General features: G+C 40.9%; 1 protein-coding gene across 1 annotated transcript in view; it reads right to left on the reverse strand.

Annotated features, from left to right (window-relative positions):
- LOC127435251 (ELKS/Rab6-interacting/CAST family member 1-like) overlaps nt 1–16956 on the reverse strand; it is a 294247-nt gene that overhangs the window by 89516 nt on the left and 187775 nt on the right. The window contains exon 16 of the mRNA XM_051688552.1: nt 4039–4186. Coding sequence (XP_051544512.1) covers nt 4039–4186 — 148 coding nt within the window. The remainder of the gene's footprint in view (nt 1–4038; nt 4187–16956) is intronic.

Raw genomic sequence — 16956 nt, forward strand, 5'->3', positions numbered from 1 at the left:
CCATGTGACTCTACCCTACCTAGCAACCGGGCCAATTTGGTTGCTTAGGAAGCCTGACTGGAGTCACTCAGCACACCCTGGATTCGAACTCGTGACTCCAGGGGTGGTAGTCAGCATCTTTACTCGCTGAGCTACCCAGGCCCCCCACTTTCATTGTACTGAAAAAAGATGCAATGAAAGTGAATGGTGACTGAGACTAACATACTGCGTAACAGTATGTTACTTTGTGTTTAAAGCAAGTTTTAGTACATTTTAAGCCTCAAATACATTTTCTGTCCTCACTAAATGGAAAATTCTGTTTAACGCGACATATTCACAGTCAATAAACACATACTTGTTTAATTAACAGCTATGCAGTGTGAGATTTTGGACCAATGAGATTTCACCGTAGGCAGGGTTACCGAGTGCAACGAAAATAGAAGTCAAGCGACGAAGAAAATGTCATGCCGTGCAATGCAGTTGAAAGTCGTGACTGGTTTCTAGGACATAATGATATAGAAGAGACTTGATTTATTGTTTGACACTTGGTTAGCACACAGTGTAAGGCCACACTTTGACACCATTCTTTTTTCTTACTTTTTTTGACAAGACTTGACAAGTATGATGAGGAATTTTCCCTCCTCAGAGCCATTATCAGCCCTGCATCTTTACGCACATCTGTCTCTTCAAAAAGTGAAAGAAAAATAATTCATTGATGCACCACTATGTCACACTCATCTCTTGTCAATCCCTTCCTATGACCCTGATCCCCTGAATCCAGAGGCTGCAACAGTAGACAGCACTCACCTTTCCCCTGGGCCATGTTAAACAGCTCTAGGCTTATCATCTCCTGTGGCCAAATCTATATCCAGTTTATACAGAGCAAAAGTCACAATCTTAATGGAATATATTATCCAAAATTAAAATTCACTCATGTCTTTAGAAATCCATATGACTTTCTTTGTTCCATGGAACACATTTTATGGAGTTATTTATGGCAGAAAGTCCAAGCTGCTCTATTTCACACAATGAAAATGAATGGAGGCACGGCTTTCAAGCAAGATTTTTAGTAAATAACTTAAATTTCAGTCTTTTTTCACACAAAACTTCCGTATGGCTTCAGAAGACTTGGCAATAAAGCACATGGACTACTGTTATGATGATTTTATGGTGCTATTTTGTCCTTTTTAGAGTTTAATGTATCCAAGAGAACAGCTTAGACATTCTGCTAAATTTCACCTTAAGAAAGTCAAGTGAGTTTTAAATGACATGAGGGTGAGAAAATGACAGATTTTAAATTTTTGGGTAAACTATCCCTTTAAAGATTATTAATGTCTGAGGAAGATAACTGATCTTAATTAAGTATAGAGTCTTTGTAAAGTCTACTTCTGGTATAAATTAAGCTCAGAAAAACAGATACACGAAGGTCGGGGCAAACCAAGGGTACCTAAACTTTTTTGTACCCTCTCCTAACTTTGACCCAGAAGTAAAACTGCCCAAAATAACTGATTTAGGACCACAAGTAACCTCTATAACGACCTGAACCATTAGTATGTCAAGAGAGCAACCGGCCTCTGACTGGCTCTTAACCAAATTCCCCCCTGCTGTGATTGACAGTGCTAGGGAGGGGGACTTCCCTCCTTTTCTTGGGGCTGTGGGTGAGAAATGAGCCCCACAGCTATCTGCACTACTGACACCCATTTCCTGTGGAATGCTGCAGCTATGCAAAGCACTGATAGTCTGCCATTCAGAAAGAGACGGAGGAGTGTGTGAGTGTGTTTACGAATGTGCTTGTGAGCATGAATGGAGCTAAAGTGCGCATTTTGTTCATCCTGCTCTGTTTGTTTTTCTCTGGGCACTGGGTGCTGTATACATGTGTGTGGCTGGTTTGTTTTGGAAATGAGAATTAAAAAAAAAAAAAAGTGCAAGTTGTGCAAATAAGAGCAAACAAAATGTGTGCGTAAATGCAGTGTATGTATTAATGTAATATTCCGAAAATTATGTAGAGTAAAATTTATTAACTCTTCCTTGTGTTGTTCCAAACTCGCTTGACTGGGTGATGGGGGATGTCAAGCTCCCGAAAAAAGCACCAAAGTAGTTCATAGTACTTATGCACTATATTTAAGTCTCATAATAAGTATTTTCAAGTCAGCTTTTGACAGACTGAACCGAACGAAGTTGAAAGTCTGATTTGTTCACAAATCATTCATACAAGGTTTTCATTGAAAAGGAATTACTAAAAACAAAGATTTTTTTTCACAATTCGAACATTGCTACATCTCTTATAAACCCATGAATGTGGCAATGAAAGCTACAATAGGGTAGATTTTCAGAAAAGAATGAGTTCAATTTTGGTCTATTCCTCAAAGCTATAGCTATACAAAGCTATATTTTGCCTTTGAAGACATGGTACACAAGTCATATGGACCACTTTTATGATACTTTTAAGTTGCTTTATTGTCCTTTTTGAAGCCTGAAGCAGTTCATTGTACTTGCATGGAATTTTTTTTTCAAAATGTCTCTTTTTGTGTTCCACAGAATTACCAAAGTGATATGGATTTGGAACGACCTGTGGGTGAGTAAATGATGCAAGAATTTCATTTTTAGGTGAACTATGCCTTGTTCAGGGTTGTAAGAGACTCATCAGCATGCAAGGGAACATGTCTGTGTGGGCTTGAGTTAGTGTGCATGTATTCACAGGTGGTTTCTGGGAACGTGGAGGAGGAGTCCAACAATCCTAAAAATGCCCTCCTTGATGGGTCTTCGGCTGGATATCTGTACCTTGTTTGCATCTCCAAACTATGGGTCTTGTTCCCAACATATTGGTTTACTTCTTCCAAAATTTACTCTTTACCCTCTCCTTGAACTGCTAAACAGCATCGCAGAACAGGCCTTAAACTATGCCAGCTATCCAGAAGGTCAGCTGGTTACTGATACTATGGACCCAGCATGAGGATATCCTGTATGATCTTATATTTCTGGGCAATCACTCCCCTCTTAGCAGTATATTCCAGGTTAGTATCAAGTTAATGTCTATGGACAGCATCTGTGGCATGCTTTCGATTACAACACATGATAATTTTGACTCGTCCCTTAAATTTGTACAAACAAATGTGAAATGGGTTTGCAGGGAATGGGAATGGGAATACATTAAAATGAAGACTTGGCAGGCAAGTAGGCAGTAGGAGGTTTAAAAGCAAAAATGTGAAGCTTATATTTGAGGTAAAACACTTATGAATAAAACGTAAAAGAAAATACTTTTTCCTGTCCCAGCTTGAAATGCAGAGTGTCAAGTGTCATTTCGGCCAAAATATCAGTTTATGATGCTAGTGGTGCAGAAATTACACACTTCACCTTGAATTCTTCAGTAAAACAAAAAATGTTTGTTACATGAATTGTAAAGCTGTCTAAATCATACTTTTGGTGTCTATTTTTCTAGTTAGAGTTTCCAACATAATTCCTGCGGGTGAAGTTTTAAGAAATCCAATAGGAAACTAGGAATAAGACTGTCTAAAATGTTTGTTTTAGTTTACAGTTTGCCTCATGCCACAGTCCAAGATATAGACCTTTAGGGTAGTTCATCCCGGATAAATACATTTCTTACCTGCTGAGGGGGCCTGGGTAGCTCAGCGAGTATTAACGCTCACTACCACCCCTGGAGTCGCGAGTTCGAATCCAGGGTGTGCCAAGTGACTCCAGCCAGGTCTCCTAAGCAACCAAATTGGTCCAGTTGCTAGGGAGGGTAGAGTCACATGGGGTAACCTCCTCGTGGCCGCGATTAGGGGCTCTTAATGGTGCATGTGGTAAGTTGTGCGTGGATTGCGGAGAGTAGCATGAGCCTCCACATGCTGGGAGTCTCCGCGGTGTCATGCACAACGAGCCACGTGATAAGATGCAGCAGATTGACTGTCTCAGAAGCGGAGGCAACTGAGACTTGTCCTCCGCCACCTGGATTGAGGTGAGTAACAGCGCCACCATGAGGACCTACTAAGTAGTGGGCATTGGGCATTCCAAATCAGGAGAAAAAGGGGGAAACAAATAAACAAATACAATTCTTACCTGCTGTTTGAGCTGTTGTACCAGTCGATCTTTCTCTCTCTTCAAAAGAGCCACCTCGTCTTGAGTTTTCTTTTTCCTTGATGCCGACAACTCCAGAAGAGCAATGTTGGCATCTTTCTCACTAATGGCTGCCAATAGAGCCTCCTGCCTGTTTGGAGGACCAAAAACACAATAAGTATTCTGATGACTATGGACAGGCTTTACTGCAGATGAAGTTCAGATTATGTCCTGGTAGCAATTACACCTTGGAATATTCACTGACGCATAGTTACTATGGTAAAAGCCATTTTAGTGAGACAAAGATTAATTATTCTAAAAATGTTACTACACTTATTGGGCTCTGTTGGGTTAAACCAAAATTTAGTATCAGAATGAAAGGAAGAGTGACATAAATCACCACCATACTGGCAAACGAGATGGTTAAGGGGTTTGCTGCCTGTGTGCTAACAGATAAAGACAACACACTGGAGAATGTGTGAAATGGCTCAGCCACGTCAAATGTTCGAGAACGTCAGTGGTAAAGGTAAGACACAGCTCACTGTGTCAAATACATCATCCGTCTGCATCTTTTTCTTTTTCCTCTTTCTCATTTTCTTTCTCTGTCTTTATGACTCTTTATATGCAGACAATCACTTGCTCTGTACCAAAACCTAGCCAGCTGCTTCCTAAGTAACCTTTTAAGGCAGCATCCTAACTGAAATGGAACCACATACAGTAAGTGACTGATTTAGAATGCTCTACACAAGCATACAAATAGTGCTCCTCAAGCAAATCACACTGGAGACTCTGGAGAAAAAAGAAGCCCCTTGAAATCCTATCTACGTAGGTAGCACAACAGGTTTTGAATCAGAACATCTCTCCAAGCTTTCCATTGTCATCTCTAGTTTTCTGCTCTGATCTCTTATCGGTTTGCCAATCACTGGCAAACTCAGCTCTCTCTTTCTCTCTCTGTCTTTTCTCCTTGGTTGCTTGGAGGAACTGGCTGACCTGATTCTATCCAAAATTACATCACAGCTCTAGAAAAAAGCCTATGTACCTGACAGAAGTATGCTTCTCCCACTTACAAATGCACAGTGCATGTGCAATGCCTGTGGGCTGCCATACAACTCTTAATTCTGTCATTTCGACCATCAAAGGCAATGGAGATGTGATGTATACCACACACACACACACAGGCCACCCAGCTCTGTAAAAACCAACATGTCCTGGCACAAACTAATAAAATGAAGGCTGGGGATGTTCCAGGAGGCCTCTAAGCACTAACATGTCCTGTCAGATAGGCCTTTTAATTCTGACCTTCTGACTGGCTGTGCTCATTATGGTCAGTTTCAGACCACAGGCAGTAGCTGCCCCAGAGGTGAGTCAGTTTACTTGGGCAAAAAAGTGCTTCCCCTTCAGCTTCATAACCCCTCTGTCTAGTCCCGATGAGCCCTTCTGCATCTGTCCCACCAAAACACATGAGGACGGCACAGACTAAAAATAAAAATCAAAGGGAAAGAGAGAAATTCAGGGAGTGCGGTAGGGTTGTCACGATCCCACAACCAGTGATATTTTTTTTAATATCACAGCAAAAACTAATGAACATTGGTATCGAACTAAGTAAAGATTGCTTCAAAGAAATGACTTAAGATGAGTGAGGAGTTTTCTCTTTTTCTTCTCAATATAGTTGTTTGTTACTTTTATTTAATTTTAGTATCGACTTGGTACCGAAATACCAGTACTAGAGAGGGCGGTATGAAGAGACATGTTGGAGAGGCAAAATAACAGGAAGTGCAAGGTTGTGCTCTGGTATATAGAGGATAAGGAGACCAAAGTGATGGACGCTCATGCACTTATTCAGGTCATGATAATATGCACTCTCTCCTACATCTCTGAATCCCAGGAAATGAGGGAAAGATAGGTACAGGTCCAAAGCAGAGGAGAACAACAAATCAGACTTCTTACATTTCTCAAATTTTCCCTTTATTTTTCACAATGCATGTGTCCCCTCAGATTTAGCTTTTAACAAGGACAGAGTTTTTTCCTCCATGATGTAATATTTCCTAGACACTGGGCATGTTGATAGCATGGGCATGGATGGCCACAGGAAGAGAACAGAGACAGACTTGCCAAAAAGTAATGATAAAACGTGTTCAATCTAATTACAAATGTACTATTTTACCCAATATTTGTGTTTGCTTATCAGAATATTATATTGTTAGCTTAACAACATGCTAACATCAAAGTCTAGTGGAATCAATTGAATCAACTCTCAAGAGCACTTTAGGTTAGGAACACTTTGTGTTGCACACAGAGTTGGTGCCTATGTAAAGTATTCCAAATCAGTCACTTACGAGGTTCCATTGTGGTTAGGATGTTGCCTTGTTATGCAGCAGCCTATGCAGGCAGCAAATAGCAATCTAGCTCACTAGGTTTTGAAACAGAGTTTGTGTGTTCCTGTACTAAAAGAAGACACAAAAGAAGGCATAAAAAAGCCTCTTTTCAGAAGCACTGTGACACCTTTGTTCCAAGGGAGATAAGGAGTTCATTTTGATCACTAAGAGGTCAAGTGGCCAATCACCTCCCACGACAGAGCCAATCAGAGAAAGAGGAAATTACCCATCAATCAATGCATCTCATCACTGCCCTCAACACTCAAATGTCTTTCTCTGTACTCTCCAACCCTTTAAGCATCATTCTTTCTCTTCTTCTTAGAAGTCTTCCAGAAGTCCTAAAAATACAACACATCCCTCTATTCCCAGGCTCTATCACTTTGTGGGTCTATGGGTGTGTACAGCAGTGGAGAGATAATGAATAGCCTGGGGGGTGGGAAGAGTGCGATAGATTTACAACAGCTCCGTGATAGGGACACACGGTTTTGGTAAAGCCACCGGAGCAGTGGACACCACACAGAATTCCAGGAATGGCCCAAGCGGTGAGTCTTGAACGAGACTTATCTCTGTAATTCCTTCTGTATGACGACAGCTCGATGCTAATGATGGCAAAATGAGGGAGGAATGTTAAACGAATGCAGATCTGAGGTCGGCTACTTTCACTGCTTGAAATCGTTCATCTTAAATGGTCGCCTCAAGCGTGACTATTGAGGAAGAAAGATAAGCCTTTGCATTTTCCTGGAAAACACAGAAAGTATTACAAAATCTGAAGCAGTGGTGGATGGATGGATGGATGGATGTTAGCAACCACCTGTGGTTCATAGTGGCTAGGGTGTTCTGGGTGGTTGCTATGGGGTTGCTCAGTGACCCAAGTAAAAAGAGCCAACCCCCATTGTGACCCCCGTGAGCATTTTAAAAAGTAATAGCACACCTTTACTCATTAAGGCGTATCATTTGAGGTATGATTCATGTCCGAAGTTCAATACTGAGGGTTAGGTTTTATTTAAATCCCTTAACCTTCGGTATGAGCAATTATAGTTGCCTTAGCAAGCACAACCACTGACATTTAACAGTTTTAAAGACATGCAAAACGGAATGCTCCACACAATCCAAAACACACATACTAACATATTTAGTTGCATTTATCTCTTTTTTCATTGACTTCAAGTCGTTATCACATTCTGAAGGCCAAGCCTCAAATTCCAGGGCTACTTCAAGAGAAAATGGATATTCATACTAAGAAAAAAATAAAATAAATTTCCATTCTGCACACACTTATGTGTAGCTAACTAGTGGTTGACCGATATATCACTGAGGCCGATAAATCGCCCGATATTCTGACTTTTTTTAAATTATCGCATCGCCAGATAAATTTTCCTGTTTGGACGATTTTTTTCTTGAGGGTGCCGAAAATCACCTGGTTACATGTGAAGCGACTGAGATATGTAAACAACCAGTCACAGTTCGTTTTGTTGTTACATGCCATCATGTTGCTACAATAATAGACTGGTGTGCAACACAGTGTCATTTAAACGGTCCGCATATCAGAGCCGCAGTAGACACATTTGAACTCATAACGTTAAAGTGCTTGCCTGTTTCATTCTCCCTCTCTCTCCTCAACAGTTCCCTGTAATTTTAACTGTCTTGTCTAATGATAAAAATGCAAATATCAATAAACCTTCTGCAATCATGCAGATATCTCGTTTAAACAGATGTAATTCATGAACCTCACGAAAATCCAGTGTTTTCTTCCCGTCGAGCACTCATCTAATATCTTCCTCTGAAGCGCATATTCTATCAGCCAGAATCAAAACTTCAGGATTAGCATCAAAAGTTCCTTTCATTCACAGATCTGACCTGTAACAATCCAAACAGGCGATCCAGGCCATTTAAACTGTCAGGAGATTGAGGCATGCGCTGGATCTGCACGAGCGCGTGAGTGCAACTTCAAGTGCAGCACTGTAAAATGCTGCCTCCGGAGGCTGTATATGGGGGTAGGATGAAAATAAGGTGCTTTTCAAACTGTTCGGAGACCAGTATCCATAAGAGTTCCATTCATTCAAAACAGCTGTTAGTTAAGACATTAACTGATTAGGCAGCAAGGTAGCAAGTCAGCTGCCTACATTTTCAGATGCAGCCCAAAATAAAAGTGCTTCACGTGTGCTATAAGAAAATGTCTTATTCACTATGTACTGTATGTACAATTGGTTTGATTCAGTATTCTTTGATTAAATGTGATTGCTATCAGCATCGGCCATTAAAAAACCCATATCCGTCGACCACTAATCTAAGCTATAATATAGCTATTGGTCATTCCTTTAACACTTCAATATTTGCAGAGCGCTGATCTCAAGGAGAGGAATTTGGAGGACACCATTAGCTGGGAGGGAAGAGTTCAGAGAACGTTATCAGCAGAATCCATCAGTACTAAGTCCTACCTGATACTGCCTGATCTAGCACATAAAAATAAAATACAGGCCAGCCGCATTAAACAAACTGAGTGTTGGAAGAGCCCCAGCATATTAAAAAAAATTAAAAAATAACCCTAACTCTCCATCATTCTCTGGCTCAGAGCCACAGCCAGGCTTTCAAGGGCCTTTTTTCCAGGGAAATGTGTGTGTGTTATGAGGAAGAGAGAGAAATATGGTGTTAACTCTCCATTTGGTGCATATGTGTTTGTCATGTGGGAGACGTAGGGAGAAATATGGTGTCCGTTCACTGTTCATTGCTACCCGGGGGCACGGAGGACTTTCAACAGTTGCTTTTACTGGCCTAAAAAAAAAGAGATACACATCCGCTACTTTTGAGTTGGTACCAAAGTGCTTAGTTAAATGGAGAATTATAGAGGATGCTCGCGCTGAACATCCTCTCTGGATGGGCACTATGAAACGTTAAAGGAAAATGTGCAGCCTTGCGCCTTTAAAGCTAATATTGACTCACCAAAAGCTATAAATTCTGGGGTGTAAGCAATCTGAAAGTATGGGTTTTGTACTTCCTGAACACAGTAATAGCTATATTAATCTTGTATTATACAGAATAGTAGTGCATGAGTGACTGTGAGCGGATCCCAGAGAGACACAAAACTGGAACAAGCGAGACACCTGGAAACACATGCTGAATCATATTTGGCACGAGGGCTTTGCTAGACACCAAATGTGAATTTAAAAGCCTGCAGCCAAAGGAAGGCCTTCAGCGAAACCAAGAGAATAAGGAAAAGAGCTTGTATTTGAGTGTTTTTAAGGGGAGTGTAATAATGAGTTCTTTTAAATGAGTATTTTTATAGCTGATATGAGGTTTTGCAAAGAAGGTCAATAAGAATTTCTCCCTTACACATTAGCGTGTTGGTTTCACACAAAATGAGGAGGGCAGCACATGTGTTATTTGTTACATGTGGTCGACTGATATGGGTTTGTCAGTGACCAAAGCAAATACAGATATCTAGAGAGAAAGATGAACAGTATATAAAGCAAATCAGCCTGGCCTTAATATTGGTCTTTTGGCCAACACAATCTTGAAATGCCCAGATATCGGGCAATTAAAAGGCCTGGCCACATTGTTCCATCGGCCAACTATCAGCCAATACTAAAAATGGCAAACATTGGTTAATGAGTTGGTCTGACTTATATACTTGTCTACTGGACGATATGATAACTTCAAAATGGCCAAATATCAACTGTTAGTCAGCCTGGCCAATGTATTGGTCTTTTGCCGGATATGATAATCTCAAAATGGCCAAATATGGGCTGATTAGTTGGCCTGGCCAATTTATTTGTCTTTCGGAGCATGGAATAATCTTAAAATGGTGAAATATTGTCTGATTAGTTGAACTGGCCAATATATTAGTCTATCGGCCAATACTGATGATCTGTAATTGGCCAAATATTGTCTGATTAGTTAACCTGGCCAATTTATGGGTCTTTTGGTGGATATGTCAATCTCAAAATGGCCAAATAACAGCTGATTAGTTGCCTGGCCAAATACACTGGTTTTTCGCTCATTACAATAATCTTAAAACAGACAAATATTGGATGATTACTCTGCCTGGCCAATTTATTGGTCTTTCAGCCAATATGATACTCTCAAAATGGCAAAATATCGGATGATTACTCTGCCTGATTCATATATTGGTATATCATTATCCAGTTGGCCTGACCAATATATACAGGTCTATCAGCCGATATCTATAATCTCAAAATGGCAAAATACAGGCAAATTTTTCGATCTCCATTTGTTACCTACAAAAAATGAGAAGATGTGATCTGACAGAGAAAAGACATACAAATGTGGAAATGACCGCACAAGCAAACACACATGGTGTGCAATGTGCGGACCCCTTCTCTCCCATAGCACCTCGGCTCTTATCATCCATTCTTAAGGCTGACAGGCCGACCTTAATTAGTGCTGATAGCAGCAGAGCAAAAGGGTGGCCAGCACATCCCTGAGCCAAACACAAACACACCGCTCTCCCCTGCCTATCTCCTTTGGCCTAGCCTCCTCTGGGAACATACACACGCCTGGACTGACAGCACCAAGCCATCTGGATCATATCAGCAAGAGAGGGAGAGAGAAGCAAAGAGAGAGAGATAGAGTAATCTCTGAACCTCAAGAGGAGAACATACAGAAAGTCTTGCTGGACCTTGCATAGGATTGATGCAGAGTTTATGGAATTTACCATCATAGTCCATAAATTTAGATTTCATAAACAATTTTTTTTAAGGTAAACTTCAGTTTTTCATAGTGGAAAAAAGCGGTTTCGACATACATTTTTCATCATAATGCCAAGAAACATTTTGCAATGTGTTCACCAATCAGATGATAGAAACCATTGTGGTAACACATTTTCCAGAGTCCTGTTCACTCAAGTACCACAACAGACTGCACTGGAAGAAAAAGACATAAACATACTGTACTTCACAGCATCCTGTATTTGCATGCACAAACATTATACAAAAAAATATTTTGCCAAGAAGAAACTAACAAACAAAACCAGACCATGGTTAGACAGACAGACACACAGCCGGAGCAGGTGCAGGAAATGAGAAAAGTCGGTCAAGCCGTGACCACTTCAGATTCGCTATGCAGAGCATGACCAGGAACCTATACTTCTCTCTCTAGACCACTCCATCTCACAGGAGTCCACTCAAAAATGGTTACCTGGGAAACGCAGACAAAGTTGCAGCGAGCAACACAGCTGGAGCCTCTAAACAAAACCGAACACAGGAGGGAGAGAGGAAGACGAGGGAGTAGGGCAGAACTCGCTTTCTGAGAAATTAAGCTTGTCAAGGAGTGGCACCTGCGAAAACTATTATTGAAACAGATGGAACTGTGGGAGAAAGATGTGTTCGGTCTATGCAGTAGATACCGACACACAGACACATGGAAGAACATGGAGGCTTACCACTGGACAACAAACGAGGGATTACGCCTGTCAATGTGACATACAGCCCTGAAGCCAAGCTTCAGCTGCAGTAGACAAGGCGTTGCAGTTTAAAGACATATTCCAAAGCAACCACCCCTCCCTTTCCCCTCTGTGACATGACTACAATGTAGATGGTTTTAAAATGGAAGCGTGGATAAGCCAGATATATTCTGCAGTGTCTGGACAGTTCATGGTTTTTCATTATGACTAATGTGTCTGTGACAGTGGTTATGAGTTATAGGAGAAGTGAAGCTTCTGCTCTGCTGTTTCGTTATGTGTTCAGTGAGATGTTTCTAGCGGCACCACTGACATATGATGTGGATGGCATGAGGAACCTTGTAAGCTTTTCTTCCACTAGAGGAGTATACTGTAAATCACACATGGAGCCATAAGACAACAGCCAGGTGGAGGATTTTAGCCCAGCAACAAGTCAATCTCTTTGTAGAGCATTAGTGTGGAATTGTTGTTAAAGATGAGAACTGGAAACTGAAAGGTTGGTGGTTCCAGTCCCACATGGTTTACCATTGTGCCCATGGTTGTTCCAGGGAGATGTTCCTGTAATAAGTGTACTGTAAGCTGCTTTGGGTCAATAAAAGTCAATAATGCTTAAGGAGGTAACACATGATATTAGGACCTATACATAAATATTTGAACAGGAGAATTTGTGTTAATTCAGTTATTATTATTTCTTGTGCAATGTATGTGAATATCTGTTATGTCATATAGCTTATGCAACGGCTACTGTCAGTTTAGGAATAATGTTACTCTCTATGGCTCCCACTATCTTTACGATCGACCTACAGAAAGATGGCCTTTGCCACTCAAGGTTCAGACGCTCCATGAATCTGTGTTTTCATACTTGTATGTCTGCGTATGTGTTTAAGACAGGATCCGTGCTCATACCAAGGTCAGTCACAATAAATCTCACTTACTTCAAACATTGCTTGGTGCAGACAAACAGCACTGTCTGCTTCTCAGGTCTAAATCTGGAAAAAAGCAGTCTCTGACAGAATCAAGGCCTTAAGGATGTGTTTTAGAAGATTCTCCACAAACAGGCCTTGCAGGACAACTTGGCCTGTGGGGGACTCAGAGTCCTGTGTGGTCATCTGTATAACACACATACATATTGCTTGGTCGTACCACAGCACAGACAGAGCACGCTTTTTCCATTCTCGTCAACGCTTCTCCATGCGATAAAAAAAGAACCATCAGACCAATGCCGGTTGGCGGAAAGCTCGTTTAAGGGTCTGGTTACGTCATTTGGTGGATGGATGAAAAGGTGGTTTCATAAACGGGGCAATTTATTGGATCGCCAAAGACAGGAGGGGTGTATGGAGTGAGGTTACCACAGACCAAAATGAAGTACCCTCAGCCCCACTGGCCACAACCCAATTACCAAACCCACACCACACAACACCACACTGAATGCAATAAAACAACACAGGACCACAGCTACCAGGGCTGGGCCAAAATGAGCACAGCCATGCTAAACTTAAAGGAATAGTTCACCCAAAATTGAAAATCCTATCATGCTTTACATACCTCATAGGTACTTGTGTGACTTGTGACCAAATATCATGCGATCATGACATAAGAAGCAATGAGATTTGACATATTGACATAGTCACCATATTTGATTTACAGAATTTAAGACTTGGAATACAAAGCACAAGCCACATGGACTACTTTTATGACACACTTGGGTGCTTTTTTAAGCTTTAAGGTGAGTCACTATGAACTGCCATTTAATGGAAATGAGTGATCACGACACTCTTTAAAATATCTCTTCTGCACAGAAGCAAGCAAGCCATATGGGTTTGAAATTACATGAGGGTGAGTAATAGATGACAGAATTTTAATTCATATAATGGTCAAACTCAGTCCTATTCTATAAAACGAACTACTCTGATAAACTTCACAGTTGTTCGAATATAGAATGGACTAAGTGTCTCCTTAGAGACTAATATTTATGCTGGTGTGAAACACGTCCTGTCTGTTTGTCTCCAAGCAGCCTGCATCTGCATTGGTTATTTCACTAGAAATTACAGTCTTTCAGTGTCTTCACATTCAATGAGCCCCTGATGAGTGCAACGCCTCTGTGGGTGTAATTCGTCTCTCTTGCTCCAAGCCCACTCCTGCTCCTATACTCTCCACACCCTCATTAACCCGCCTGTCATAAACAGGCAAATAAATTCCATTACATATTTTATCCATGCTGCACACTGCATAAACCCAGTCGCGAGTGGCATTTTTACCCTCTGCATGTAGAGATAAAGCGATTACTGCTCATCTCTAAAACCTCCCACTTTATGTGCGATATTCTCTACCCCTTCGGTTACAATGGAAAATAATGGAAAAAGTTTTATTTTAAAGAACTTTCCAATGTCTATAAATGAAAGAGTTTTGTAGCTAAAGGAATGGAGACTTCCCTCAAATCTTCTATCCCATCACAAACCAAACCAATTTTTACCTCATTGAAAAGCACCCATCCATCTATCTTTTTAACAACAGATGGATGATGGAGTGAAAGAGTAGTTGATTGGAGAAAAAGACAATGAATACTTTCAGGGAAATCAGGCTTAGATGGAATGTGCACTGTTTTTTTTAAACATTTTCTGTGCAGATGTTTGGGAATAATCTATGGAATTATGTGGAATGAATTTAAATTTAGCAAAATGTGTTTAATGGAGCTGAAAGTACAACACTCTCTTACAGCCGAAAGCATAATTAAAATTAGCTTAAATATTTAATAAACACACAAGGGGCAGGGGATGTGTAGAACTTTGTGAATGACGGGTGTTTTAAGTCTGCAAAACTCTGTGCTCACTGATTTCGTGTGGGCCTAGTCATTGGTGAGAATGTCGAGAGAGCTTAACCCCAGCGCCACAGTCCTAATCCCCCTCCAGATCCAGAGCTGAAGGTTCAAAAAGCCAAGGCCGTGATGACAGAGCAAAACCACCACACCTGCCAGAACCTTGCTGATGGCTTCTTTTCTCTCCCTCTTTCACATGTTTTCTTTCTCCACCCTGTTTTTTCCCGCTCTCCTGTTTGAGGGGGCTACAGCTGTCCGGTCTCCACTCCGACAGTGGACAGGAGGAATTTTTCCACTCTCCAGACCACACGTCATGGTGTCACCCATGCGGTGACAGAGAATGAGGCTGAACAGATGGTATGGCAGCTCCGCTCCGCAAACCCTGATAAACAGGTCCAAGCCACCTCTGAGCTGAACAGCTTCAAAAAACACTTAAAAGCCCTTTATCACTCGCAATTGAGTCCCCTTGATCCCCTAAAACAGGACATGTAGTGGCTTTCATTCACCTTTGCAATAGGAGGAAAACTCACCCTCTAAATCATAACATTGCATGGCACTGTTTTCAATTCAACCCACGTTCCAGGCTGTTCCTTTATCTGACCTAATGATGGGTGCTCTGATACTTCTAATGGCTCCTAGTCAAAGGCAAACACTGGAGTGTGTTTTCTCTGTGATACGAATCGGACAGCAAAGGACTTTTAAGATGTCTGCAGTGGGATTCCAAATAATTTCTATATCTGCTCCACAAATCATCACTGTGAGGATCATTGTTTATCAGACTGTTTAATTTTATCCAATTTTCCAAAGGTACAGTAGCTTGTTGTGTCTGGAGGTACTTTGACGCCACTCCTGAAGCTTTGAAGTGTCTCATAATGTTCCCTAGAAATATGCAACATTGAATATTATTGCAAACCTGCCCTCGCACACTCATTCAAAGAGCATTAATTCAGCTGCGTAAATCAGAACAAAAGAAATAAAAAGTCTAAGAAAATGTGTATGTCTGAACTTGTGGGAAATTATGGTACCAACAACTCTCCATTAGCAGTTGAATGGAGAGGGGGGAGGGCGGAGGACTACTTTCTTCGCTTTACAATAAAATGTCCTCTAACTGTCCTCTTCCAAGAGCATTCTGGGAGGCAGATATACACAGTTAGGCACTTGGGCTGCCATGGCATCTTAGCAGCAAACAAGCTGCCATGCCCAACAGGGGTGGTACAGGATGGAGACACAGTACTTGGCACCAGACTGGGCAACCACATTACAGATGCTAATAAACGCCCAATGCACACCGCCTGCCCCCTTTTTAACAGGTTGGACCTTGACAACGCCAGTGTGGCCAGAGCCAGCTCTTATAACACCACTTTACTATGTTATTATTTGCCTTTCTGCTGTTTATTTTATTCCTTTAATTAGGGCAGGGTTTCAGTCTAGAGGCTTAACTCATTTAAGCTGAGGTTTTAATGTGTCCCACTGTACTTATGTTTGAGTTGAGCAATCAAGTATTGAGTATTTTCTCACCCACTCTGAGAGAAGGATTTAAAGCATGTAAAAGACTGATGCACATATATATCATACAGAGATGCACACACAAAAAAGCTACAAATTATTCAATATTATAAACACACTGACGGAAACAATGAAACTTGAAATGTGAAAGCTGTCTGGAAACGAATCACATTAAAACTTGGCTTGTTTTTCGAAAATCTGTCTGATTTCACCATTGCGCACGGCTGCACTGTGCAGAGTCCCCGAGCAGCACTTTTAGCATATAATATCCCCTCTGGGTCCCGATCATCTCTTAGACTGTTGTGCATGCAATTTGGGCTTATGCAAGACTACATGGTGTGATTCAAATTGAATTATGATTGCTATTTCCAGTCCATTTGCCTTCATACACGGACAATTCACACGGAGACATCCATCCATTCCATTCCAAGGTGCAAAGACTGCAGGTGTAGGTCAGGTAGGCCGCAGTGTAGGGAGTATCGGGACAAATTAGGATCTGCCCTCCGTCCTACTTCTCTGGCTATTCTACCACTCAGTTTTATGATTGGTAACATGAACTGAAATTAAAACGAACTGAAAACAAATTTGTTAATGCAATTAAAATAATAAAAACTAACATAGTTGGACAAAAATAAACTAAATTACTTTTTCACTCTAAAACTAAACTAAAAATAAAATAAAAATGTATTTTAAACCTGAGCCTTCATTAAGTATCAAGTTCTGAGAAAATGCCCAAAAAATGTAATGCTGTAAAATATATTTAAATTAAATCAGTAAAAAAATTTGCTTTAGTTGCCCTAAAATATTGA

The sequence above is a fragment of the Myxocyprinus asiaticus genome, chromosome 45 (genome assembly GCF_019703515.2).
Source record: "Myxocyprinus asiaticus isolate MX2 ecotype Aquarium Trade chromosome 45, UBuf_Myxa_2, whole genome shotgun sequence".
Classification (NCBI taxonomy): Eukaryota; Metazoa; Chordata; class Actinopteri; order Cypriniformes; family Catostomidae; genus Myxocyprinus; species Myxocyprinus asiaticus.